This window comes from Ursus arctos, unplaced genomic scaffold (genome assembly GCF_023065955.2).
Source record: "Ursus arctos isolate Adak ecotype North America unplaced genomic scaffold, UrsArc2.0 scaffold_10, whole genome shotgun sequence".
NCBI classification, from domain to species: Eukaryota; Metazoa; Chordata; class Mammalia; order Carnivora; family Ursidae; genus Ursus; species Ursus arctos.
In genome coordinates this window covers 12,624,318-12,649,673 of record NW_026622764.1, presented here as the reverse complement: position 1 = coordinate 12,649,673, position 25,356 = coordinate 12,624,318, and the positions used below count along the sequence as shown (strand labels likewise).

General features: G+C 38.4%; 1 protein-coding gene across 1 annotated transcript in view; it reads left to right on the top strand.

Moving 5' to 3' along the window:
- Positions 1-24,759, top strand: part of IPO5 (importin 5) — a 41,381-nt gene extending 16,622 nt beyond the window's left edge. The window contains exons 8-26 of the mRNA XM_026493501.4: positions 70-190; positions 1,978-2,065; positions 4,095-4,201; positions 7,722-7,846; positions 7,938-8,027; positions 8,146-8,319; positions 10,858-11,076; positions 12,169-12,252; positions 13,602-13,734; positions 13,824-13,945; positions 16,120-16,216; positions 17,362-17,534; positions 18,525-18,636; positions 18,723-18,778; positions 20,037-20,159; positions 21,028-21,247; positions 22,042-22,270; positions 23,858-23,999; positions 24,614-24,759. Coding sequence (XP_026349286.2) covers positions 70-190; positions 1,978-2,065; positions 4,095-4,201; positions 7,722-7,846; positions 7,938-8,027; positions 8,146-8,319; positions 10,858-11,076; positions 12,169-12,252; positions 13,602-13,734; positions 13,824-13,945; positions 16,120-16,216; positions 17,362-17,534; positions 18,525-18,636; positions 18,723-18,778; positions 20,037-20,159; positions 21,028-21,247; positions 22,042-22,270; positions 23,858-23,999; positions 24,614-24,700 — 2,502 coding nt within the window. The 3' untranslated portion in view covers positions 24,701-24,759. The remainder of the gene's footprint in view (positions 1-69; positions 191-1,977; positions 2,066-4,094; positions 4,202-7,721; positions 7,847-7,937; positions 8,028-8,145; positions 8,320-10,857; positions 11,077-12,168; positions 12,253-13,601; positions 13,735-13,823; positions 13,946-16,119; positions 16,217-17,361; positions 17,535-18,524; positions 18,637-18,722; positions 18,779-20,036; positions 20,160-21,027; positions 21,248-22,041; positions 22,271-23,857; positions 24,000-24,613) is intronic.
- The last annotated feature ends 597 nt before the right edge of the window (positions 24,760-25,356 follow it).

Below are 25,356 nucleotides of genomic sequence, written 5' to 3'. Positions count from 1 at the left end.
AATGTTCTGTTTATTCTTTTCAGTGAATAATCTAAACTACTAAAACATACAAATACGTCTTCTCTGTAGTTGTGTGGAGACACCAGCCTCAATAATATGCAACGCCAGCTTGCCCTTGAAGTAATCGTGACCCTCTCTGAGACTGCAGCTGCTATGTTAAGAAAACATACCAACATTGTTGCACAGACTAGTAAGTCAAAGGTCTTTAAATAATATGTGTTAAAAGTGGAAAAATTGTTGGATGAACTTGCTGAGAATTGTGTAAGCTCATAGATTTGATGAGAATATAATGAATGTCCTTTTACAATCAGATGAACGTGGAGAATGTATCTCTGTACATATTAATGTGCATGGGCCCAACACGATGGCTATGCCACAGATAGTCTGAAATCCCACAGTTGTAGGCATGACTTGTGATACCTTGAAATAAATGAAAAGATGGAGAAGACTTTTATGGGGAAAATCGGGTAACATGTTGAAAGACCGATAGAAGAACTAAATATCAGTTCTCCTTAAATTAATCTATAAACTAATACAGTTTCGGTCAGAATCCTGGTAGAGTTGGTCATAAGGATAAGGTTGATCCTAAAATTCGTGTAAAATAACATGGGGCCTGAAGTAGCCAAGACAATTTTGACGAGCAGAGTGGAAGATCTTGCCTTCTCAGCTATGAAGATTTAGAAATTATTGGTGGTAAAGGTATAGACAAATGGATGGTAGGAAACAAAGGGATCTATGAGCAGATCCACTCACATGGAAACAAAGCTGACTCTAAAAGATAATTGACCAAAGGTCATTTCCGTGACAGAAATCTATCCCAACCTCAGATACCCTGTAAAAACCAATTTGGGGTTGATTAAACACTTAAATGATAGATACTTTTTGAAAGTAAAGCTTGAGAGTAGAGAAAGATGTATTTTTTAAGACTGACTCACAAACCATAGATACAAACATTGCTAAATTTGCGAATACTAAAACAATTTTTTTGACCAAATACACCATAAGTGAAAGTAAAAGATAAGCTGCAGACTGGGAGAAAACAGCTGCAGTGCACAGAATCAGCAAGTTCAGGTCTGTAGGAAACAGGCAACGGCTAGGACCCAGGAATCCACAAGGGAGGAATCGGAGGGAGCTAATGAGGGCTGCTCAGCGTCAGTAAACACCAGTGCAGTTGTGGAGTCCAAGTTGTCATAAAGTTCAACAATTATCAAGTGTTGATGAAAGGTGTGGAGCTGAGGACTCATATAGCTTCAGGGCATTTCACACCTGGTCGTGAAATAAGACAGGTCTCCTTTCAAACTTCCTGGAGCAGTGCACATTTATGCAACCACTATGCAGAACAGTTAGTCTTCCTCAGTAATATTGAAGATACCTGTAACAGTTTCGTGCCCTGAACTCAAACTTGTCAAGGAAATGTGGATAGGAATCTCATCAAAGCAAATTTTGTAAAAGGGAGAAAATTAGAAACAACTAAAATGTCCATCAGTAGAATAGTGTGTTTATGTAATAGAGTACTGTGAAGTAATTAAGTTGAAATCCATGTGTGTTGAGAAGAAAGCAAATTGCCAAAGGATACATGTCGTATGGTACCATTTATTGTGTAAAAATTAAAATCTTGAGATAGTGCTGTATTTTATATACAGAGAGATCTGTAGTTCAAGTGTAACAACACTTGGAGAATGAGAAGCGTTGATTTTATGCAGTGCTCACCTCTGGGTGAGTAAAGGAAAAAATAGGATCTGGGAAGTATGACTTTTATCTTTAATGTTACTTCTTAAGCAGAACAAGATCTAAAGCAAATGTGGCAAAAAGGTTAAAATTTAACAAACCAGATGTTGAGGGCACAGGCAAATAATTTTTCTGTCTTAGAGGCAAAGTAAATCCTTTGTTTTTTACTTTTTTAAAATTCTTGTTCATAAATGGTGATATTGATAAAAAAGCCACAGTATTCGGGTATGAAGTGATGATTTGCTTTAGTTCCTCAGATGTTAGCAATGATGGTTGACCTTGAAGAGGATGAGGACTGGGCAAATGCAGATGAGCTGGAAGATGATGACTTTGACAGGTAATTGCGCATGCTGGACACTCTGTTGGCAGCTCCTTTGGCGGAATGGCGTGAGCTCAGGTGGTGGCGAGAGTTTAGGGTTCTAGGACCCATCTCTTCCACTGTATTCTGTCACCTAAAGTTAAACTTCTAAGTTTGGAAACTGGGACACTGGCTTTTCTTAAGATTTTATTTAGTTATGTGAGGGAGAACGCATGAGAAGAAAGGAGGGTTAGAGGGAGAAGCAGATTCCCCACTGAGCGGGGATCCCGATGCATGACTCTGTCCTGGGACTCTGGGATCATGACCTGAGCCAAAGGGCCAAAGGCAGACGCTTAACCGACTGAGCCACCCAGGCACCCGACACTTTGGTTTTCTGTGTCAAATTTTGTAAATATTTTATTTTTAATAAAGTAGGTATCTTTTCTACCACATTTTACTTTAAATTTTCAAGATTATTTTAGTGTAAGAGTATCTTAAAATATGTATAAAAAAGCTTTATTATGAAAAATGCCTTTATATGCATAGACCTCACTTAAAATAGTTGTTTCCACACAGTTCCCTGCTTTCCCAATTTCACACAAGTTAACTTTAGGCTAAAGAGGTGGTGGCGGGATTTGTACTGTAGGGTACAGTGACACTGGAGCTGCTTTTTAACTTATTCAGACTTATGAGACCCTCATGGATAGAGAGTCCTGTGGCAAAGACCACCAGAATCTAATTCACTGTCCAGTGGTGTTGATGGGCTCTTCTTACATGCATATGAGACACAGCACTTCAGAGCTCTGTTATCTTTGTGGATTCGTTTCAGTGGTCCTAAAGGTATATTCTCAGGTAGATTCAGGAATAGAGGGGGTGGGGATTGAGTGATTTGTCTAGGTTTTATATAGCCAGTCCATAGACTGAGGTTTAATGCCATTTCTCTTACTCTTCCCAGTGCATCATACTACCTCCCTTTCTTAAAGAGAACTGAAAGTATTCCCCTGATAGACCGGTAGTCAGTATAAGCTACTATAATAGGTATTAGGTAAAATTAAAGACCTTTGACTTACAGAATATACAGTGTGTTTTGCAGCTTAGTCCCGTTATTACAAATGACTACTCTGGCTTAAATGCTGTTTTGAAGTATATGAAAGTAATCCTTCACTGGAAACTACTTCATAGGGCTGAAGGGAAGACCTGGCTCAGATCGGGTTTCTGCTCCCTGGTTCAGTTACTGTAATGTGCTGTTCCTTGGCCTTTAATTTTCCCTGTACAAGGCACTTAATTTATATGACTTATGAAGCTATGTTTTCTGGGCTAGGTGAATAAGATTTTCTTACTTGTGAGTAATTAGGTCTTAAGTATATTTTCAAGGTGAGTTGGAATACATCCTAAAGATCATTTACAGTTTCATCTTTATAGTCTCCTCTGTCTGACAATTTGAGATGATGCACATGACAAACTCACTACTAATCTTTCAGTTCAAAGACAGTGCAAAAGGCTCTTTCATGGCCAGATTTCTTCTGTTTTCAGTGAAAACACTGGAATTGAGTTTCACCTGTGTATAATTTGTGGCAGTATGGTTTGCACCCCTTTAAAAGTAAATAAGCTCACAGCAAGGAAGACATCCTCCAGAGTCTGAGCACGGCTTTCAATTCTCTGTGTTCTGTCCATTGAGGAGTTTGAAAGGTATATGTCCAGGAAATGAGATCACAAGGCTCACCTAAACACTGCTCATACCTCTGAGTCTTAAAAGCATCAAAGCTTGAGTGTTAGCCAGTGAGGGGTGTGTGCAGGGAGAGGGAGAGAAAGAGCAAAGTCTTGAAAACTAAGGTTGAGAAACAGGAATTTTTACACCATGGTGAATGAATCTTGAAAATGTTATGTACCCTCCTCCTTTTCTTTAACTCTGAATTTTTAACCCACAACTTCATACATTCGGAAGACTGCTTGAATTGGTCTTTCTCAGCCTTAGTTTAGTGTGATAACGTGTTTAGATGTGCGTGTGTACGGTGCACTGTTGTTGTGTATGTTGAGAGAGGTGAATCCGTTCTCCGGTCTTGTGCAGCAATGCGGTTGCTGGCGAGAGCGCCCTGGACCGAATGGCGTGTGGACTTGGTGGGAAGCTGGTGCTACCGATGATCAAGGAGCACATCATGCAGATGCTCCAAAACCGTAAGCTGGGGCTCCCTCAAACGCTAGAGTAGGGCGGTGTGGCTTTCTAAATCCGAAACTCTGACACGCGCTTAGACTTAATCTCTCTACCTTTTTATCCTGTGTTTAGCCCAATTTTTATATTATACTGATAAAATCCTATTTAGTCCTCTTTGGGAACCATTCAGTCTTATGCTAAAGAATGTTTTTCCTCACTACTGCACATGTTCAGTTCCCTCCCTAGAATTGGCTTCAGTGCATGAAAAGAAATTGTAATTCCAAGGAAAGACTATAGATTTTCTCCCTAGCCAGTAATATCTAGGTTTTAATTTTTAAATAAGACATTATTATTTAATGTTTATAAAATATTAGCATATTTGATTCATATCCTCTTCCTTTATCTACTACTTTTTGTTTTTAAAAATGTCTAATCAGAAGAGAAGCCACTTCTATATTTCTGCTGTTGTTTTCATAGCAAATATTTGGTCATTTGTCAGCCTCTATACCTGTAATTTATACCAATATCAAAAATTGTTGTATAGGTGTTATATTTTTGTCTTTTTTTAAAGACAGCTCACAATCCAAAGAGCAAGAGTTGCGTGCTCCACCAAGCCAGCCAGGCGCCGCTTATTTTTGTCATTTTAATGACAGAGTTAAGGTGCTTAACTTTTTTTAAAAATTGAAATACAGAAATGTATAAACTAAAAGTCCCTTAACTTAGATTTAGAGATGGCCACTGTTAATAGGTCTCTGAGACTTTTCTCTGACCTCCTTTGTGTATACATGCACATTTAAAAAATGTGAACATACCATATGGACATACCACCTTAAGCTTTTACCCCAGGGTATATCTTTATCACCACAAAATAGCTCCCCCTCATTTTTTTTAGCAACCACATAGCCTTCTACAGTACCCCATTAGATGTTAATAGTTTTTGTTGATTACAAATAATGCTAATGTATACACTCTTCTACAGAAATCCTGGCTTACTTGTATAGATATTTATATCTATAGGGTACATTACATACAAGAGACACACTTGAGGGTCAGACCATTGATTCAGCATCTTAAAGTAGTAAAACGGAGTTATAGCAAAATATCGCTTCAAATAAAAGTGAACTGTTGAGAACTGGAGGCCTTACACAATTTACCTAATTCTTTCTTAACCCTATATAAGATTCTTCTCCTGAAAAGGCATGACCCAAAACCATTATTCCTTTTTAAGATGTGATTTATATCTGGGTCTTGAATAATTGGCTTCCCCTTTTTTTACTTCCTAAATTTCTGAACAGTTTTTTTTTTCCTCAAAGGGATGGAGACAGCATCAAAGATTGCTTAAGTTATGAGAGCTGCTAGAAAGTATCTAGCTTTTCCATTTTTAAAATGAAGAAAGTAGCCCAGAGACATTAAAAGATTGCACAAGGTCACCCGGTTGTCATTGGTTCACACTATTCTTCAAATCAGTGTGGATGTGATTGTGATTTGTAGTTCAGGAATTTGGCTTTTAAATTTCTGCTACAGCTTACTAGCTGGATGCCGAAGGCTTTACATATATGGCAGTGATCCCTTAATAAGATTTGTTACTGTTCACTGGATGGCTTTGAGCAAGTCTTCTGCACCTTAATTTCCTCATCTGTAAAAGAGGAAAAAATGATGCAGAGATGTATTTCATGTGTGCAACAAGTGCTTTAGCAACAGCAAACAATATGTCTCTTCTAGTAACTTAACATGCACCCCACTTTATTTTTAAAGATAGTTTTACTGGTTTTGCTTTAAATAATAAAAAGGAAAATTTGAAGGAGAAAAACCATTTTCAAATCCCCATACCATAGCATCACATTCTGCTGAACATACTTTAGGGACTCTGCCTCTTAGAGATGTGTAGGCATATCTTTTTTTAATTCTCTGAACCAAATACGGACACCTTTAGTAATTGCATCTCTTATTTAAATTAGTAAAATCAGTATGCAAAGATTAGCGCCTTATTTACTGGTTTCCTAGGATGATTATTCCTCAGTTGAAAAATTCTGACTTACTGGTCTATTGAGTAATTGAAACACATTAAAAGTAAATATTTAATAATGTTATAAATAATAGTGAGGTTTTAATACTTAACAGCAAAATTAGGAATTTTTCAGAAATTCTTTCTAGTAGAATTAGTCACAACAGAGTTCATCTTTATGTGCGTTTTGGGCTTCCCAAAGTGAACAATTAAGTCTGATAATAATTTCAGACTTTCCTACAACTTTAGTTAACCCTTATGCCAGTGGTTCTCAAACTTTCTGTTCTCAGGACCCCTTTACACTCTTAAAAGTTACTGAAGATCCCAGAGTGCTTTTGTTTATGTGGGTTATATCAATGTTTATACCATTAGAAATGGAAAAAAAAAAACATTTAAAATATGCCCTTAAAGATGACAATAATAAACCCATTACACATTAACAGAAATAACGTTTTTCATGAAGAATGACTCTTCCAAAAGAAAAACATGTTAATGAGAAGAATGTCTTATGCATTTTTGTAAATATCTTCTAAATATCCTGAGTTCCTATTTCTGCCTCTTCATTCAGTCTCATAGGATTTTCACGTGTTGTAATCCTTGGAGTACTCCACTGGACCCTCAGAATGAGAGTGAAAGAATGTTATCAGAAGAAAAGTTTTGATTCAGAGAATCCCAGGGTTCTTGGGCCCCGCTTTGAGAAATATTGCTTTACACAGATACTAGCTTTCTATATTTATGTATCTCTTGCTTTGTGCCACAAGTTATGTGAAACACTTTAAAGGGAACAATAATGTAGTAAATATAAATATTTAGAAATGAAGAGTCAGGGAAATTATATATTAGAATAGGATAGGAAGGTTCAGTAAAATAAATATTGCTTAGCAAATATTCTATTAGTCTAAAATCACATAGCCATTAGTAATATTAGAATATAAATAAAGCCCATCTGTTCATTTATCATATTGTTAAATAAAAATTTTTTAAAAGCAGAATCTTTCCTCCGTGGCTTTTTTTTTTTTTTTTTTTTTTTTAAGAACTGTGACTGGGGCACCTCAGTCGGTAGAGCATGTGACTCTTGATCTTGGGATCACAAGTTCAAGCCCCATTTTACGTGTAGAGATTGCTTAAATAAATAAAATGATAAACTTTAAAGAAGAAAAAAAGAAATGTGACCATGATGGAGATAGTGAATATTTATTCAGTAAATAGCAGTGTGTGACACAGAATCCAAGTATTTGCTGCTTACTGTAAAACTTAGGAGGAAAGCCTTATTTTCTGTAGTTGGTTTAAATACTAGTCAGCTCTTTGCTTCCATATTGCCTTTTAACTGCTTTTGGAGTAGAAATCCTCCTGTGATGTAACCGTCACTCCAGTGAAATAGTCCCAGTCAGGCCCTTTTTTCTGTTCATTTTTCTAATGTGTAAAAATATTTTGATAGTCTTTTCCAAATAAGGAGAACTTTGTTTTATACTTCTGACTACCAGAGTGACATGTTTGTACTGGTTAATTGCTCTTTCATATGTAATTATTTTTTGTAGCTGACTGGAAGTACCGGCATGCGGGATTAATGGCCTTATCTGCCATTGGCGAAGGATGCCACCAGCAAATGGAAGGAATTTTAAATGAGATAGTAAATTTTGTTTTGCTTTTTCTTCAGGATCCTGTAAGTACCAGTAAATATCTGACTCATAATTATTACCATAGTTTCACATGAGAACCCATTGCCTTTACTTATACAAAGTAATCTGTTCCAGCATCCAAGAGTAAGGTATGCAGCCTGTAATGCCGTGGGACAGATGGCTACAGATTTTGCACCTGGTTTCCAAAAGAAATTTCATGAGAAGGTAAGTAACAAGGCTCCAGATGCTCAAATCAGACTTTTAAGAAGAGGGGTGGCATTTTATGTATATGCTTTGAAATGTGGCATTTCAAAATGTGTGCTTATCTGCTTTCATTTCACAGGTGATTGCAGCCCTGCTGCAGACCATGGAAGACCAAGGCAATCAGCGAGTACAGGCCCACGCTGCTGCCGCTCTTATTAACTTCACTGAGGACTGCCCCAAGTCACTACTTATCCCATATTTAGACAATCTGGTGAAACATCTGCATTCCATCATGGTACTTAAACTTCAAGAGGTAAGTTTCTAGGTCTTTCAGCTCTTTATCTAGAGATTAACATAGGTTAATTTGATGGATAAGACCTGGAGAAAGAGAAACTTTTCAGCATGGCCGTAAAGAATAGAAAGTTAGGTTTGGCTATTGGAAGTAGAATAATTCAGTCTTGACCAGAGAACAGGCCAATATTGGAATTGGGAAGAAGATAGAGCCTAAAGGTTAGGTAAAATCAGTATTTGAATTGCCTTGAAAGCAAGGCAGTTATTTTGAATTCTGATTTATGTAAATTTGGAAGAACCATTTTGTTCTTACCTGCTGCAAGAAATCATGGTAATGTGATTGTACGAAATTAGCACGATGGCGTTGTGAGGCATAAACAAAAAGGGAGAAGTTTTAAGTCAAGATTGTCAGATTGCTCAGAGAGCTTGGGTGGAAATTGGGGAAGATGATTCTAAAAGTCATTTCTCAGGAAGCAGTAACAGTTTCTTTCTGCTGGCTTGAATTTAAAAAGATGAAGAAGTAGTAGAAAAATGTTGACCATTCTCACCTGGATGACAGAAGTAGAGAGATGAGGAAAAATATCCTTTTTGCTCTAAATATGTTGGGTTTCAAACAAGGCCTGGCTATCCAAATAGAAGAACGTTTATAGTTATACCTTAAATAAGAGGTGCAACCTAAAAACAATTGGCTGAACGATGTTTAGTGCAGCAGTGTGTGAGAAAGAGGATGCAGGTGAGAAAGGTAAAGATTTAGGCTCAGTTTGTTGTCAAATACAATGAAAATAAATTGCTGAAAAAATGACAGGAATAAAAACTAATAGAAGCCTTTTTTAGCTATTATATTTAATAGTCATAAAGTTACTGTCAAGTTGCTATAAAAGTAAAGTCTCATTAGAAACTCGGGTGTTTTTTTTTTTAAGACTGATTTATTTGAGAAGGGGGGAGGGGCAGAAGGAGACAGACTCTCAAGCTGACTCCCTGCTGAGTGCAGAGCCCAATGCTGGGCTCGATCCCAGGACCCTGAGATCGTGACCTGAGCTGAAACCAGGAGTCAGACGCTCAATCAACTGAGCCACCCAGGTGCCCCTAGAATCTCAGTTCTTGTACATTATTAATTCATTGTGAACCAGTGACAGAAAGTTCAGAAACCACACTTTGCCTAGCCCTGTTCTAAAGGAGAACAGGGTGGGGGCGCCTCGGTGGCGCAGTCGTTAAGCGTCTGCCTTCGGCTCAGGGCGTGATCCCAGCGTTCTGGGATCGAGCCCCACATCAGGCTCCTCCGCTGGCAGCCTGCTTCTTCCTCTCCCACTCCCCCTGCTTGTGTTCCCTCTCTTGCTGGCTGTCTCTGTCTCTGTCAAATAAATAAATAAGATCTGTAAAAAAAAAAAAAAAAGAACAGGGTGGAAGATAAGATACAGTGTCTCAGAAGGCAAAGAAGAAGGGGGTTTGAAACAGGATGGGTGTTCAGTGTCAGATGACAGCAGACTAAGAACATGGTAAAGGAACATGAGTTAATTTGAAGACAAAGAAGTAGACCCAAGTTGAAGGTGGATGAGTTGGTTATTCAGGAATAGATGGAGCAAACACGACTTTACAAGTAGGTTTAGATAGAGGGTTGAAATGTAAAGAATTTCTATTGCATGTCCTTCCCCCAAGTGGATGACATGTCAGATTTTTAAAGACCAAAAGAAGGAATTGCTAAGATGGGATGGGGAAGAGGATAAGATACGTGGACAAGAGTTGTACAAAGAGAGGGTAGCCAAGGAAGAACGGCATTCCTCTGAGATCAGAGGTAGGGTCAAGACCTGAAATGTGGAGCAGAGGCAGAAGGGAGTAGGTTACCCTCCTCTAGGGGCGGTGGAAGTGGTAGTCCAAGTTGAAGAGCTCTGCGGAGAGTGGCTGGAGTTGATGAGGGGAATGAAAAAATCTGGAGTACTCACTGGGTCAGGTATTCCTGTGAATCCACAGGGATTATAAAATGGCATTTTAGGTGACAGCATGAGCCCAGCTGCAAGTATCCACTGTTTGTTACTGGCCAGGTCAGAGAACACCATAGGTCTTTGGTGCAGGAGAAAGGTGAGCTCATCAGTCTTACCAGACAGTGAAAGCGTTGTGAAGGAGCTCGGACACCTGTGGTGCTGTTAGTGGTACCTTCCAGGGAGAGTCCGATTAGAAGATAAAGGGAATTCTCTCCACACATGGTAGGACAGCACCGAGTATATAGTAAGTAGTGGGAGTAAATGAGGAAAAAGGACTAGGAAAGACAGGCATTAAGCTGGCGATACAAAATTGGAAGAGGAATCAGATTTGTGCTCAAGCATGAGCTGCTCTGAGATAAAGCAGACATGAGAAAGGAGCACTCTGTTAACAGCGGAGCAAGGAGATCCTCTCTCAGTAGTTCCACAGGGATCCTTCCATTTGCTCCGGAACCTGCGGTCTCTGCTCTGGCTGCTGGAGGGTGGTCTCAGCTTGCTGTTGCAGAGAAGCATTTGAGGACCCACAGGGGGTGTTTCTTCCAGTTTCTCATTTCCATGACTTATTTTGTGTGTCTTCCTTCTAGTTGATTCAGAAAGGCACCAAGTTAGTGTTGGAACAAGTTGTGACATCTATCGCATCAGTTGCAGATACTGCAGAGGAAAAATTTGTCCCCTACTATGATTTATTTATGCCATCACTAAAGCACATTGTCGAGAATGCAGTTCAGAAGGAACTCAGACTTCTCAGAGGAAAAACTATCGAGTGTATCAGCCTCATTGGTCTGGCGGTTGGGAAGGAAAAAGTAAGTGATTTTTCAAAGGTTGAATTTACTGTATATTGTTTGGCTGTGGAGGCATTGAGGGTACTAGAGGGCTTTTCCTTCTGATAAATGGTTTTCTGGATGCTTGATTTTTTTCCATCATCGTACTGTCCTGTCACTCCTACTTTGTATATAAATTAATTTTATCAGTGTTAATATTAAGGGTTTTTTTTTCTTAATTCAGTTATGCTCTTGAAACTTCCCCCTTTTCCTGCCTCACGTACAGTCTATCTCCTGGGAGGCCTGTGGAATTCAAGATCCATATGTTTAGTTTCACCCATTTCAGCATGTACTTGGAAACATTCCACTTGATTGCTTGTTAATCCAGAAGCATCAGGTGTCCTAAGAGAGAACTCCTATATGCATATTGTTCTTCAGAAAATAATTAGCAAGAACTGTTTGCCAGTGTATTTCCCCCACCCAGCATCTCAGAGTTGTCAAAGCTGATCCAAAGGAAGTTCCTCCGTCACTGACCCCTCAGGATTCAATTCTCAGAACTATCAACATTAGAACCTCTCTGGTGGGTTTCTCCAAAACCATCATCAGTATTAACTTATCTTATAAATCATTTTCTGTGGGATACTGAGAACCTAACCAATAATTTATGTCCCATACTCGCTGTATCTGGCTTTCAAACTGTCTTTGAAACACTGCCTGTTTACACAGTGAAGATTGCCAGAACTACACAGAGTTAAATGAAAATCATACGGTTCTAGGGAGCAATCCAAAATTTTCTTTCTGGATTTGGATTATCTTTTTACTGCTGGAAATACATAAACCATAGACCCAAAGTTGATGTCATTAGAAATACCTTTATATTGCAGTTCACTCTGACCTTCAGTAGAGAATATATTTTTTCTAGAAAGAGCACTAAGTCTGTGCAATATATAGGTGAACATTTTTTAGTGTAACTTTTGTCTGAGGGGTCATGACCTATGTGGGAAATAGGATGGATTTTCTTTTGGAAAGTTTTGTTACTATATAAGAAACAAAATTGGGTGGCAATAAGCACCCCTCTGATCTGGTAGCCACAAGTAACACTGGTGTTGATTTTTCCCAAATATTTTCTTGTAGTTCATGCAGGACGCGTCCGATGTGATGCAGCTCTTACTGAAGACGCAGACAGACTTCAGTGATATGGAGGATGACGACCCTCAGGTAAAGCAGCTTGCGCACGTGCGCCTCTGTCCGTGTAGGAGCTGTGGCTCGTGCGGGGTACTGTACTCGGGAAAGGAATTGAGTCAGAGGCTTCTTGAGATAACCCCTGGTTTCAGAGACATTCTTCACTGGTTTTCCTTCACTTCTCCTGCCACCTTTTTCTCAGCCTGCTGTAGCTGCCTCCTCTCCTCTGACGCTCAATTTTTGGTGCTCTTAAGTTTCTGTCCTAGGCCGTCTTATCTCCTGAGCAGTGTCCTCTGTACTGTGGCTTCAGTTTTCCTTTGTATGCTGTGACTTCCAGGTCTTTCTCTGAGTTCAAAGTTCATTTGTCCAACAACTTACTAGACATCTCCATTTCTATGTCTCCCAGCCCTCTCAGTGCCACGTGACTTCCTTCCCCTGTCAAAAAAGAAATACAGAAACTTAACAGTCTTAGAACATGCTCTGCTTCGTTTCACTTAGGACCTGCCCCCCACTCAGCCTGACTAATCCCTGCTCATATTTCACATCTGGTGTTTAAGTCTCGATAGTGGGTCCTTACGACACTGTGTTGTAAATTATAAGTGTGTGTCATAATCCTAATAGTATTCACGATGCCTAACGTATAACAGGCACTCCATAAATAATTGCTGAATTACGTGTTGACTTTATACAGCCATGCTATAATTGTTTCCCATAAATTTAAAATGGGTTTTGTTTTGTTTTTGAGTAGGAGTGGGGAGTATTTGTGTGAACACACATGAGGTAGATAATATTGGGGAGTAAAAAAAATCACTTTCTGGGTTACCAGGATGATGAATTAAAAACTGACTTCTCTGTAGGAAATTTGCAGGTGATTAAGACTACGTAAACACAGTAGTAGAAGAGGTGTCTTGAACATACCCAGCCACTTAGAAAATTAAAACAGCTACGAGAAAGGAATGTTTTGTTTCTTGGATGTTAATGTTTAATGAATGGAATTCTAGGCAGTAGGGATACAGTCAGATGAAACAGGTTCCTACCTTCAAAAAATTAATGCCTAGGAGTTGGTATGGTTAAGTAGTTTTATTTATGTGGTCCAGTTGCTATTAGAGAAAAACTGTATATTGCTTCTTGAAAGTAAGAAACAGTAAGACATGGTCCTGGTCTTTCTCTTGCCTCACCTGCTATCTGTATCCGAGGGTAAAGGTTCACAATGATTTTGTTGTTGTTTCTGAATATTTTAAGTGTATGACCTTAGAAAATGTACTTACCTTTTAAAGAGGTATGAATATAAAATAAAACATTGTTTCTATGAAATAGGGAAATGGCTTTATTTGTGATGTCTTTTTGCCCATTGTTTTAAAATCAATTTTAATTTTTCCCCCCAGATCTCTTACATGATCTCAGCATGGGCCAGAATGTGCAAAATTCTTGGAAAAGAATTTCAGCAATACCTTCCAGTGGTTATGGGGCCTTTAATGAAGACCGCTTCGATTAAGCCTGAAGTAGCCCTTTTAGATAGTAGGTGTCTTCATGAAGAGACATAGCAGTTGTGAAATTCTTCTCTGTAATTATTTTTAACATAAATTTGTTTTCTTCCCTGTTAATAGCCCAAGACATGGAGAATATGAGTGATGATGATGGTTGGGAGTTTGTGAACCTTGGGGATCAGCAAAGTTTTGGTATTAAAACTGCAGGACTGGAAGAAAAGTCTACTGCTTGTCAGATGCTGGTGAGTGTGTACACTGTTACCAAACTTCAGTTGACAACCTCACATATCTCATACATACACATTTCAGAGGAGTTCTTTTCATAGATGCTAAAGAAACTATTTTAAGGAGCAGGAATATATTCTTTAAGATGTAGAAGTCTTCTAACCCAACATTTCTACTTCTGGATAAAGAAGTCATGTAGGTAGGCACCTGGGTGGCTCAGTCAGCTAAGCAGCCTACTCTTGATTTGGGCTCAAGTCATAATGTCAGGGCCCTGGGATCGAGCCCCACATAGGGCTCTATGCTCAAGTAGGGAGTCTACTTGAGGATTCTCTCTCTCTGCCCCTCCCCTTACTCTCCCTCTCTCTCTTTCTAAAATAAATAAATCTTAAAAAAAATAAATAAATCATGTAGGTCAACTTCATTATCAGTGCTGTCTCTAACAACAACAACAAAAAAAACCAAGCAGCTTGAATGCCTGTTACGAGGAAGATAATAATGTACCCTAGACCATTAGACAGCTAATACAAAGCTATGTGCGGGGAAAGACTTTTGTCTGTTTTGTGCTTAGTGTATAGTAGATAAGGTGGCCAAGGAATATTTTTTTGAATGAATGAACAGAGATGTGATGATACTGAAAATAAAACTGTATGGTTTCACTTGTGTGTGTGTGTATATATATATGTGTACATATATATATATATGTATATATATGTAAAAACATGGTAGAGACATCAAAATGTTTGCAATGATTATCTCTTATAGTATTATGGGGTCTTTGTGTGTAAGTTCCCTTTGAGTTGTTTTTTCCCCTTTATGAGCATGTGTTATAGACAAGGACAATATATTTTTTTAAAAATATTTAAAAACTATGGTTTTGGATTATGAATTTAGCAGATGAGTAAGCCTAAATAAAAGTTAATTGTTTACATTTTATCTTGTATTAATAAAGTACTGTTGTGTTCTCTAATTCATTTAAACTTAATTTCTTAAACTTACCATCAGTACTTATTATATTTTATAAATATGTCTATAATTTATAAATATTTTGGATTTTTGTGGTATCAACTAGAGAGCAATTATAAATGTCACATCTCTAAACAAAATTACCAAATCTTCTAATGTAGTGGAAGAAAATAAACAATTATTTTTAAAACAGCACTTTTTAGGGTACCTGGGTGGCTTGGTCTTTTGGGAACCCAGCTCTTCGTTTCAGCTCAGGTCATGGTCTGGGGGTCATGAGCTCGAGCTGCATCAGAGACTGCACTGGGCGTGGAGCCTGCTTGAGATATTCTCTCTCCCTCTCCACTCCCCCCCCCCCGCCCCCGCAACCCCTGCTCACGGGTGCTCTCTCTCTGAAAATAAATAAGTAAACAAACAGCACTGTTTTTCTGTTTCACTGCCTAAATTATTTCTTTTTTAAGATTTATTTATTTGAAAATGGGTTAGGGATAGAGAGAATACTCAAGCCGACCCTGCCTGAGCACAGAGCCCGATGTGGGGCTAGATCCCAAGATCCTGAGATCATGACCTGAGCTGAAACCAAGAGCTGGAAGCTCAACTGAATGAGCCACCCAGGCACCCCAAAATGATTTTTTTTTTTAAATACAAGGTAACATAAGCCTTTTTGAAGATTTACAACATAAGTGATATGCCCTTATCTTTTTAATATTTTTCCTTAATTGATATATTTTGTTTGAAGTTTCTCAGAGTGCTGAAACTTTTGCAAAATTCTCCTATCCACAAGAATTAAAACGACAGTGTATACTGCAGTCACGCCATGGCCCTTTCCCATTTTACAGTTCTTTTTACATTTATATTTGTGTTTCCCAAACACCTTTCACAGTCCTACATGTAGCTTTTTTTTTCCTTAAGATTTTTTAATTTTTTTATTTGAGAGAGAGAGAGCAAACAGGGTGAGGGACAGAGGGGCTCTCAAGGAAACTCCACGCTGAACATAGAACTTAACACAGGGCCTGATCTCACAACCCTGAGATGATGACCTGAGCCGAAATCATACATGGGACGCTTAACGAACTGAGCCACCCAGGCACCCCCCTGCGTGCAGCTTTAAATGTATTTCTAGTCGGGATACAGCATTATGTGGTCCTTTTGGTTCTGCTATTTGTTAATAAATATTAATACCTAAAAACTAACATGGATCTTGATGTCTTTTCCAATATTTTGTTTTTAGGTTTGCTATGCTAAAGAGTTGAAGGAAGGCTTTGTGGAATATACCGAACAGGTTGTCAAACTGATGGTCCCTCTACTGAAATTTTATTTCCATGATGATATCCTACAACTTTTGAATGCAAAACATTTCTAGAATTAGTTAAATTGTAGCTTATTCAGGTATTAGACTTTGTGTTAACTGAAGCCTCTGCATCACCATTACTGTTTGCACTAACTATAGATAAACTTCATTTTTTGCACGTGCTTTAGTTTCATGGTTTTTGCTTGTGCCAAAAACATGAAAAAGAAAATGTTACCTAACTTCTAGTTGACAGCTTTTTTATGAACCTCTGAAGGATTTTAAGGATTGATATTTTATTACCAAATGTTTGCAGTTGTATATAATCGCTGCTTTTCTCAAATATCTTTTGGTGATGTTAAGAAACTAAGACCTTTCTTAATAGGTTAGAGACCCACTGATAATTTTTTGTGGTTCTACATTGGGGAGAAACATTTCTTGATAAACCTGCATGTTAAATGTTTTCAACATAGTAATAGTAATTAATACATATAGAAACATTTTTATGCCTTTACACACACACGCGCACACACACACACAATTTCACAGATGGATGTTTAAAAAAGGATGGCCCAGCAGTGTTTGAGTGCAGACCCAAACCAAGATCGGCCTGACTCCAGAGCCCCTTTGTTGTTCTTCCTGCAGTATCCTTTACAGAAGGATGCCCAACAGGAACTTACTATGATGCCAGAGGACAAGGAAGTCGTCTTACGAGGAAGTCTCAGAACCTTATTTTACAAATGATATTAGATAGGGAAGGACAACTTGATCTTCAATGAAAAATGAAAAGGCTCTGACAGGAGGAGATCCTCATTAGTTTTCCCAGGAGAATCATAGCTTTGGTTGCATTTATTAGAAACATACATTGCCTAAAGTTTTGGTATAGGAACATCTCAAGATAAGCTCTAAGGATCCCAGATCCTTTCACATTTGAGACTCATTGCTGCTGTATCGTAGGTGACAGAAAAGACAGGAGAGAAGTCATATGGATAGGGAGATGCCTGTTTTTGTACACATGTTCTACTTATCACAAGCTCCTGGGTAGCAGTCTGGCCTAAACAGAGGTTGCCTGGCGCTTGAGCACTTTAACATTTGCATGAGCAAAGCGATAGAATGATCTTTAGAGGATAGCAATTACACTAAATGTATCTGAGAATAATGATTACGTTTCCTTAACAATAAAACGTGTTCGAGTGGCAGCAGCAGAATCCATGCCTCTTCTCCTGGAATGTGCGAGAGTTCGTGGTCCTGAGTATCTCACACAGATGTGGCATTTTATGTGTGATGCTCTAATCAAGGCCATTGGCACAGAACCAGATTCAGATGTCCTCTCAGAAATAATGCATTCTTTTGCAAAGGTAAGTATTTTTCTCTTAAAAATACGTATGACGTTGTGTGTTCATTTATTAGTCTTGCTAAATAAATAAAATTCAGTCTTTTTGTGCTATAACATGATTTTCTTATTTACTGGAAATGTTTAATTCTTTTTTAGTTTAACGTTTTGGTGTTGTCATTCTTTTTGTTTTGTTTTTTTCAGAGCAGCTGCTCTTATAGTCCAGTCTTGATTAGTTTCCACCATCATTTACCTAATAATCCAGCTGCAGAATCTTGGCTCATTTCCAGCCCACACCTAGTTTGTCCTATTCTCTCCTATATCCCTCTGCTTTTCTCATCGCCCATGTCTTCTTTCTGCTGAGATAGCCTTCCTTGGTCTGTTCCAGAAGTCAGTCTCCCTTTTCTCCCTCTCAGTTCATTCTCCTTTTCTCAAGCATGAACTTGCTTGTTACTTGTCACTCCTCTTCCCATATTCTTGTTCAGCTCCATGGCCTGCTCCACAGTTCGTTTTAAAAGTTCTTCCTCACCTTTATTTGTCCCCATTTACACTCCTGCAGTTTGAATTTTCTTCTCTTTTTCCAAAGAATGCATGCTGCTGGGCCTTTGCACATATCAACCCCCCCCCCCACTATAGTGCCTGCCAGCACACACTTGCCCTTTCTCCAGCTGGGTCTATATGGAGTCTGTGTGGGTGACTGAGCTCCCTGGAAGCTGGGTGCTCTGCTCCATCTTTAAGACCTCAGCACCTAGTAGTAATCCCTGGCATTTAAGACATGTTCAGGATGTTTCATATAAAAATATTGTTTAAATTCTTTCTTTGAAGTGCTGTCTTTGTAACACACACACACACACCCCCACCCACCCAAGCGTTATCTACTCAGTCATTAGTCATCCAGGGTACCGGCTTAGTGAATTTTTCCTCATGCTTCCATGTGATTCTTAATGGAATTTAACTTTAGACTCTAAAACCCTTAAATCCCGTGGCTTGTTTTCTTTCCTCAATTTCTTGGTAGTGCATTGAAGTCATGGGAGATGGATGCCTTAATAATGAACATTTTGAAGAATTGGGAGGAATTTTGAAAGCTAAACTCGAAGAACATTTTAAAAATCAAGAATTGCGGCAAGGTAAGTTTTTCACGCTTTTATTTCTGAATGTAATCCTTGACCATTTTAGCGACATTTAAAAAGACATTTATTTGGGTGTGTTTTAGTTAAAAGACAAGATGAAGACTATGATGAGCAGGTGGAAGAGTCACTACAAGATGAGGTAAATTATTCCCTTCAGAACTTCATTTATGTGATCATTTGCATCTGAAAGATTTTTATTTTTTTATTATTATTTTTTTTAATGATTTTTTATTATATTATGTTAGTCACCATACAGTACATCCCCGGTTTCCGATGTAAAGTTCGATGATTCATTAGTTGCGTATAACACCCAGTGCACCATGCAATACGTGCCTTCCTTACAACCCATCACCGGTCTATCCCATTACCCCATCCCCCTCCCCTCTGAGGCCCTCAGTTTGTTTCTCCTAGTCCATATGCATCTGGAAGATTTTTAAATGCTTAAGTTTCTAATTCATCTGACTTGTCATTCTGATGGTAATTATCAGTAATTTTTAGCGGAAGAATCTGACATGTGCTGCATTTACTAATTTAGAGAATAAGTAATTGAAATTAGCTGATTTGTGGTTTGGATGCTATGTGAGAGTTCTTGTTGAAATACCTCACACATAACAGTGCTTGTAAGTTCACCTAGTGTTCCTTTTACATACTCCTCTGAACAACTTTTTATTTGGTGCTTTCAGCATTTTAAAAATAAGGGAACTCAAATTCAGGCATTGAATGACTGTTTTAATGGCACACACTGTTGGCATTCCGGGGCTTAAGGCCAGATCTTTTTGTAACATCGGCTGTTTTTTTCCCGGACCACAGAATAATACAGATTTCCTTATAAATAATACACAGAGTGGTTGATGTAAGTCTTCTCTGCTTTGTTACTCTGTTCTCTCCTCATCGAATCACTTGATGCCATGAAATCTGTTTCCACTCTGTGTTCAGGGCCAGAGTGTGGCATGTAGCCATCCTGGTGGACCCAGGTCAGCCCCTTTCTGTGCAGGGTGCTCACATGCTGACAGACACAGATTGTGAGTAACTGACCCCACGTCTCCACCAGTCTGCTCCAAGCTGAGAAACATTCTTGCAGAAAACAAAAAAATAGTACTAAATTAAAAAGACTTCTGTTTCAGAACTTCGAAATTTAAGTACGTTTGAAGAAAAGTCTTTGGAATAAGTACAGTACTTGCTCACACCTTTATCTTTCTGTAGGCAGATAGGAGACCCCACCCCCAATCATCGAGGTAACCACAGTCTCCGGATTCTTACTGTGCCCTTAAGAATATAATGAGAAATTTAATTTTTTATATTTCTTAGATTTTTTAAATAAATATAACTGTTTGTCATAGTGGAGATACTTTTTAATACATATGGGTGTTGTGTGTGTTTTTTGTTTTTGTTTTTAGGATGATAATGATGTTTATATTCTGACGAAAGTGTCAGACATTTTACACTCAATATTCAGTAGCTACAAGGAAAAGGTGTTACCATGGTTTGAACAGCTGCTTCCGTTAATTGTCAACCTAATTGTAAGTGTTGCCTCTCTTTGACAGTTATTTTAGGTAGTTGCCTGGAATGTTTTCAGTGCAGTACTTGAAAACATACTTTCAGATTAAAATGGATCTTAGAAATCACAAAGAGCTTCCAGAGTCCATCTTTAATTTTATCAAGTTTATTGCATTGCCCTTGATATTTTCTCATTTAATATATGCTTAAGGTTTGCTAATTAGGTTTTCCGTAGTTCAGTGAAATTACAGTGCATTCCAGAGACCTACAAATGACTTTTCATTATTTGAGGTTATGTGTGCCCTGCTAAATTAACAAAATGATTACTTTTTTTGGTGGACCCTAGAGGATTCAGTTAAAATCCTTGTATGTACAACCAGCAATCATATATTGTGGACGATGGCCTTATTTTTTCAGTTTTTAAAATACACATGAAAAGCAATCAATAGAAGTTTGTCCTGCTTTGGCTTTTAATTTTGCATTGTATTTAGTAGTGCAGCACATTTTTTAAAAAGTTTAGGCACATGCGACTTAACCTGTTGAGTGGATATATAACGTTAAAACCTGTTCACAGCTTTTCTTGTTGTTTTTTAAAGATCGTTATGTTTTTTATGAGGCAAATGTACTTATGTTGCTGCTGCTGCTGGTTCTTCCTGGTACGTGATAATATCAGAAAATCATACAAAGTCTTAATTTTAAACTTGTCTTTCATTCAATCTCTGTTGTAAGTTGAGGATTGTCATTCACAAGAAGTGATTACTACTGTGTTGTTTTTCATTGCCTGTATCAGGAATACCCATGTAAGCTGATAGTCTGTAGTGAATTTTTTTTTTTTTTTACAGTCTTTATGTACTCCAGTATTTGAAGCTTAAAAGATTTTCTCTTTTATAGTGTCCACATAGACCGTGGCCAGACAGACAATGGGGATTGTGCATCTTTGATGATGTCATAGAACACTGTAGTCCAGCCTCATTTAAATATGCAGAATATTTCTTAAGGCCAATGCTCCAATATGTATGTGACAACAGCCCAGAAGTCAGGCAAGCAGCTGCATATGGCTTGGGAGTCATGGCACAGTATGGTGGAGATAACTATCGTCCTTTTTGTACAGGTACTCCGTTTGTTTGGTTCCAGGCATTCCTTTTATCGCTTCCTTGTTCTCTTTTCCATGCCCCCAAACTCCCAAACATCATATAGCTATTTTTGCTGTATTCTCCTTCCCTTTCTCAAACATCTCACCTATAGCGCATACAAATTGACCTCTTTATTCTCCTAGAAATGGAAATGAAGTCTCAGTGGAATCTGAGCCTCCCACCCCATCCTCCAGAGTACAGTTGATTTCGGGTTTGGGGGTTATATCCTAGCTGCAGCAGGGGACTTTTTATGTTTTGAGACTCTACTTGAGAGAGTGAGAGCGTACATGAGCAGGGGGAGGGGCTTAAGGCGAGGGAGAGGCAGATTCCCCGCTGAGCTCAGAGCCTGATGTGGGGGCTCAATCCCGGGGCCCTGAGATCATGATCTGAGCTGAAGTCAGACACTTAAGTGACTGAGCCACCCAGGTGCCCCTAGCATAGGATTTTTCAAACATACTGGGGTCCCTGTAGGGTTAGCCTGGGAATACAGCTGCAGGTTTTTCAAAACTGAAATACCCTGAGGCGGTTGGGAGTATAAATCAGGAGGCTTCCGACCTCCTGGGGTCTCGGTCAGTAGAGGGAGTGCTTGTGCTCTTGGCCACGTTGGGGCAGCCTGCCTTTCCTTACTAGGTCTGGTTCTGCAGCCAATACGACAACATAAGCCTTACACCTAATTCTTCACTGTAATCGGTAACTAGGCCAAAGATAAAAAAGAAATATTGGCATGAAAATGTGAGGTTTTAACTGACCTCCTTGCAATTGCCTATTTTAGAAGCACTTCCACTGCTGGTAAGAGTCATTCAGTCAGCCGATTCTAAGACCAAAGAAAATGTCAATGCTACAGAGAACTGCATCTCAGCAGTAGGGAAAATTATGAAGTTCAAGCCTGACTGTGTGAACGTTGAAGAAGTCCTGCCACACTGGTTGTCTTGGCTTCCACTACATGAAGATAAAGAAGAAGCTGTTCAGACTTTTAATTATCTGTGTGACTTGATTGAAAGGTAAGAAAAAGGACAAATAGACCTTATTTTCTTCTCTTTATGCAAAACAGTGTTTCCTGTGCACAGCCCTCAGATGTATAGGTTTCTAATAACATTGTCTTTATAAATCATGTTAAACCATATCACAGTTAACACTGCCTTGCAATTAGATCTAATTTTGACTTACTCTTTATGGAATTAAATTCAGCAGTTGAGGCATTGTAGAACATAATGTTTTAAGAAGGTTCCCTTTTAATATTGTCACCCACGCCATTTATCTTTTTTGTTTACTTGGCTTTAGGTTTTTCTTTTTTTTTTTCTTTTTAGATTTTTATTTACTTATTTGACAGAGAGCACAACAGGGGGAGCAGCAGGCAGAGAGAGAGGGAGAAGCAGGCTCCCCTCTGAGCAAGGAGCCAGATGTGGGACTCTATCCCAGAACCCTGGGATCATAACCTGAGCCAGAGGCAGACAGCACCAGGTGCCCCGCTTTAGGTTTTTTTTTAAATTTCAGCTTTACTGAGGTGTAATTGACATACATCACTTCTCAGTAGAATGAGATTGAATGTTGGTAGTGCCATTATTTGACCCTCTAAAATTCTGGTGGTTTTCTTTGGATTCAAGAATCAGTGGTATAAGGAAAATATTCCAGACAGGTAATCAAGATCTGGCCCTGGGCTCTGGGCATTATTAATGCTATTTTGTGTCCATGAGTATATCTAAGAATTGCAACAACCTGGAAGCTATAGAAGCTATCACATCCAAGGCATGTTCTTTGGTGTCTGTTTTTCTGAGTCCAAGTTCTAAATATTAATCAGATCTAGGCTTTGTTGCTATTAATTACTGCTTTTATTCATGAATAACTCTAAGGCCTACAACCACTCCTTTCCTGGAGTTTGTAGAAATAGATCAGTAGGTGTATTCCTTCATGCCTGTTTAAGTTCAGGTTCACACAGATGTTGTGTTTGAGTGTTCCCACGGAGAACTATCATTAAGGGATGTGATAGCCATCCTGGAGACTGTACACTCCTTATCTGCTTCTGCCTCTGAAGCCACCCTTCTCCATCAGGACATTTGATCATCTCCTTTGGAAATGACTATACTGAAAGTCTCTTAAGGAAAGACTAGAATTCTAGTTAAATTCACTATTATGTTTCTTTCCATTAAACTTGCCTAAAGTTCTTTCCCATCTTACTCTTGAAAGGCCCTGAAAGCCTTTTGAACTTCAAATTTATTTGGAAACCATTTTGCCTTAAAAAAATAAAATTAGTGTTAAACTCTTATTCTTAGTAGTAGCTCTTTTTTTTTTTTCTTTAAATAAGTCACAAATTATAAAGCACTTAGAACATTCTGTTCCTTGGCCCTTAAAACAAACCTGAGAGATGAGCCAAGTATTTTTGCTAATTTACATAGGAAGACACTGAAGAGCTAATAAATAAAATTAGCTGGTTTTCCTCCCACTGAATTTGATTTTAGTGAATGCATAATTATCTTATAAAGACCCTGTAACAAAATTCCGTGTTGGAGGAAAGATGTAGGAAAGTGTGAGTGCTTGAGTGATTTCTTCTTATAATTCTCATTTATAATGGCTTTCTTCTTTTTGGTCAGTAATCACCCCATCGTTCTTGGCCCAAACAATACCAATCTGCCCAAAATATTCAGTATAATTGCAGAAGGAGAAATGCATGAGGCAATTAAACATGAAGATCCTTGTGCCAAACGTCTGGCTAATGTAGTTCGTCAAGTCCAGGTAAGCTGTTTTGCTTAAATTGGGGAAGGAAATAAAATAGTTTTTGGGGAGGTGTTTTGTTTTTGTTTTTTCTTTTTTTCCATCAGAAGAAAGAAATAGATACCCAATTTCATTTTTATATTTTGTCTCCAAGCCTCAGATTACTTATTATATAATCTGTTAATATGTTCTCATTTTTTAATTAGTGCTAAAACATTTGTCCTAAACTTGAGACATTTTGAGCCTTCCAGTTGGTGCTTAGCACATACTCATGTAGTTTTGGGGTTTTTTGCATTGTCTGAAGAAAAAAAAGATGAGATTTTAATAATAAGTAAGCTGTCAGCCACCAAAGTTTTTTTAAATGATTTGTGCTGCCTGAATTCTTACGTGTTGTTTACTTGAGTGTGTCCTCTACCCGGGACAGCTTTATCAGGTCAGACTGAATGAAGAAAACTTAGTGTAAATGAACTTTAAAGATATGAACAGATTTCTTGCTTTTGTAATGATACTCATGAAACTAGTCTACCTCAAAAGAAGGCATTTGGTGTTATTAGAGTCTACCTAATGATGATTAGTAAAATACTTCCAAATTACTGTTTCACTGAGTCTGAATCTATGAAACTGTTTTTTCCTAGACTTCTGGAGGACTGTGGACCGAGTGCATAGCACAGCTCAGTCCCGAGCAGCAGGCAGCCATACAGGAGCTCCTCAACTCTGCTTGAAGGGCCTTAATAGCACCACCAGAAAACTAACTCCAAATAAACGTTTACCCTTTTGTTTAGGTTTCTTTGTTTTGTTTTTGAGCAAAAGAGAACAGTAGAGTTGTGTTGTGTAGGCCATCTGCAAAGCCACAACAGCGGGAAGAGAAGCACTGGGTTTCAGAGTGGTGTTTGAAAGGATTCTCTGGTACCACTGAAGAGGTTCCCCGTAAGCCCTACAGTAGCACTGAAGAGTATTTTTCTATTGGTATAAGCCACCCACGTGAAGGTGAAAGGGAAGTGAAATTAAGTTTTCTCATTAGACATAAGGAAATTTAAGACAAAACAGCTTTAAGATCAGTTATTCAGCGTAGATGTGTGTTAAAACAATTTGCTATACACCTAGTATTGATTTTATTAATTGGAGTGTGAGTCTTTTTGTAGGGTAGAAAGAAGCCTTCTACCCAACAAACTAGTAGATCTAAAAATTGAAAAAAGAAAAAAAAAAGCTGAAGACAAAAACAAGCATGAAGATATCATATTTGATGTCACTTTCGGTTTTTTCCCAAAAGGCTTATGCAGTGACTCAATTTGGAAAGCTTTTCAGCTTCCAGCCCTTGAATGTGAAGTGTCGTTGGCATGTCTGGCAGTAGTCTCTCATTCACTCCTCAATAAACAAC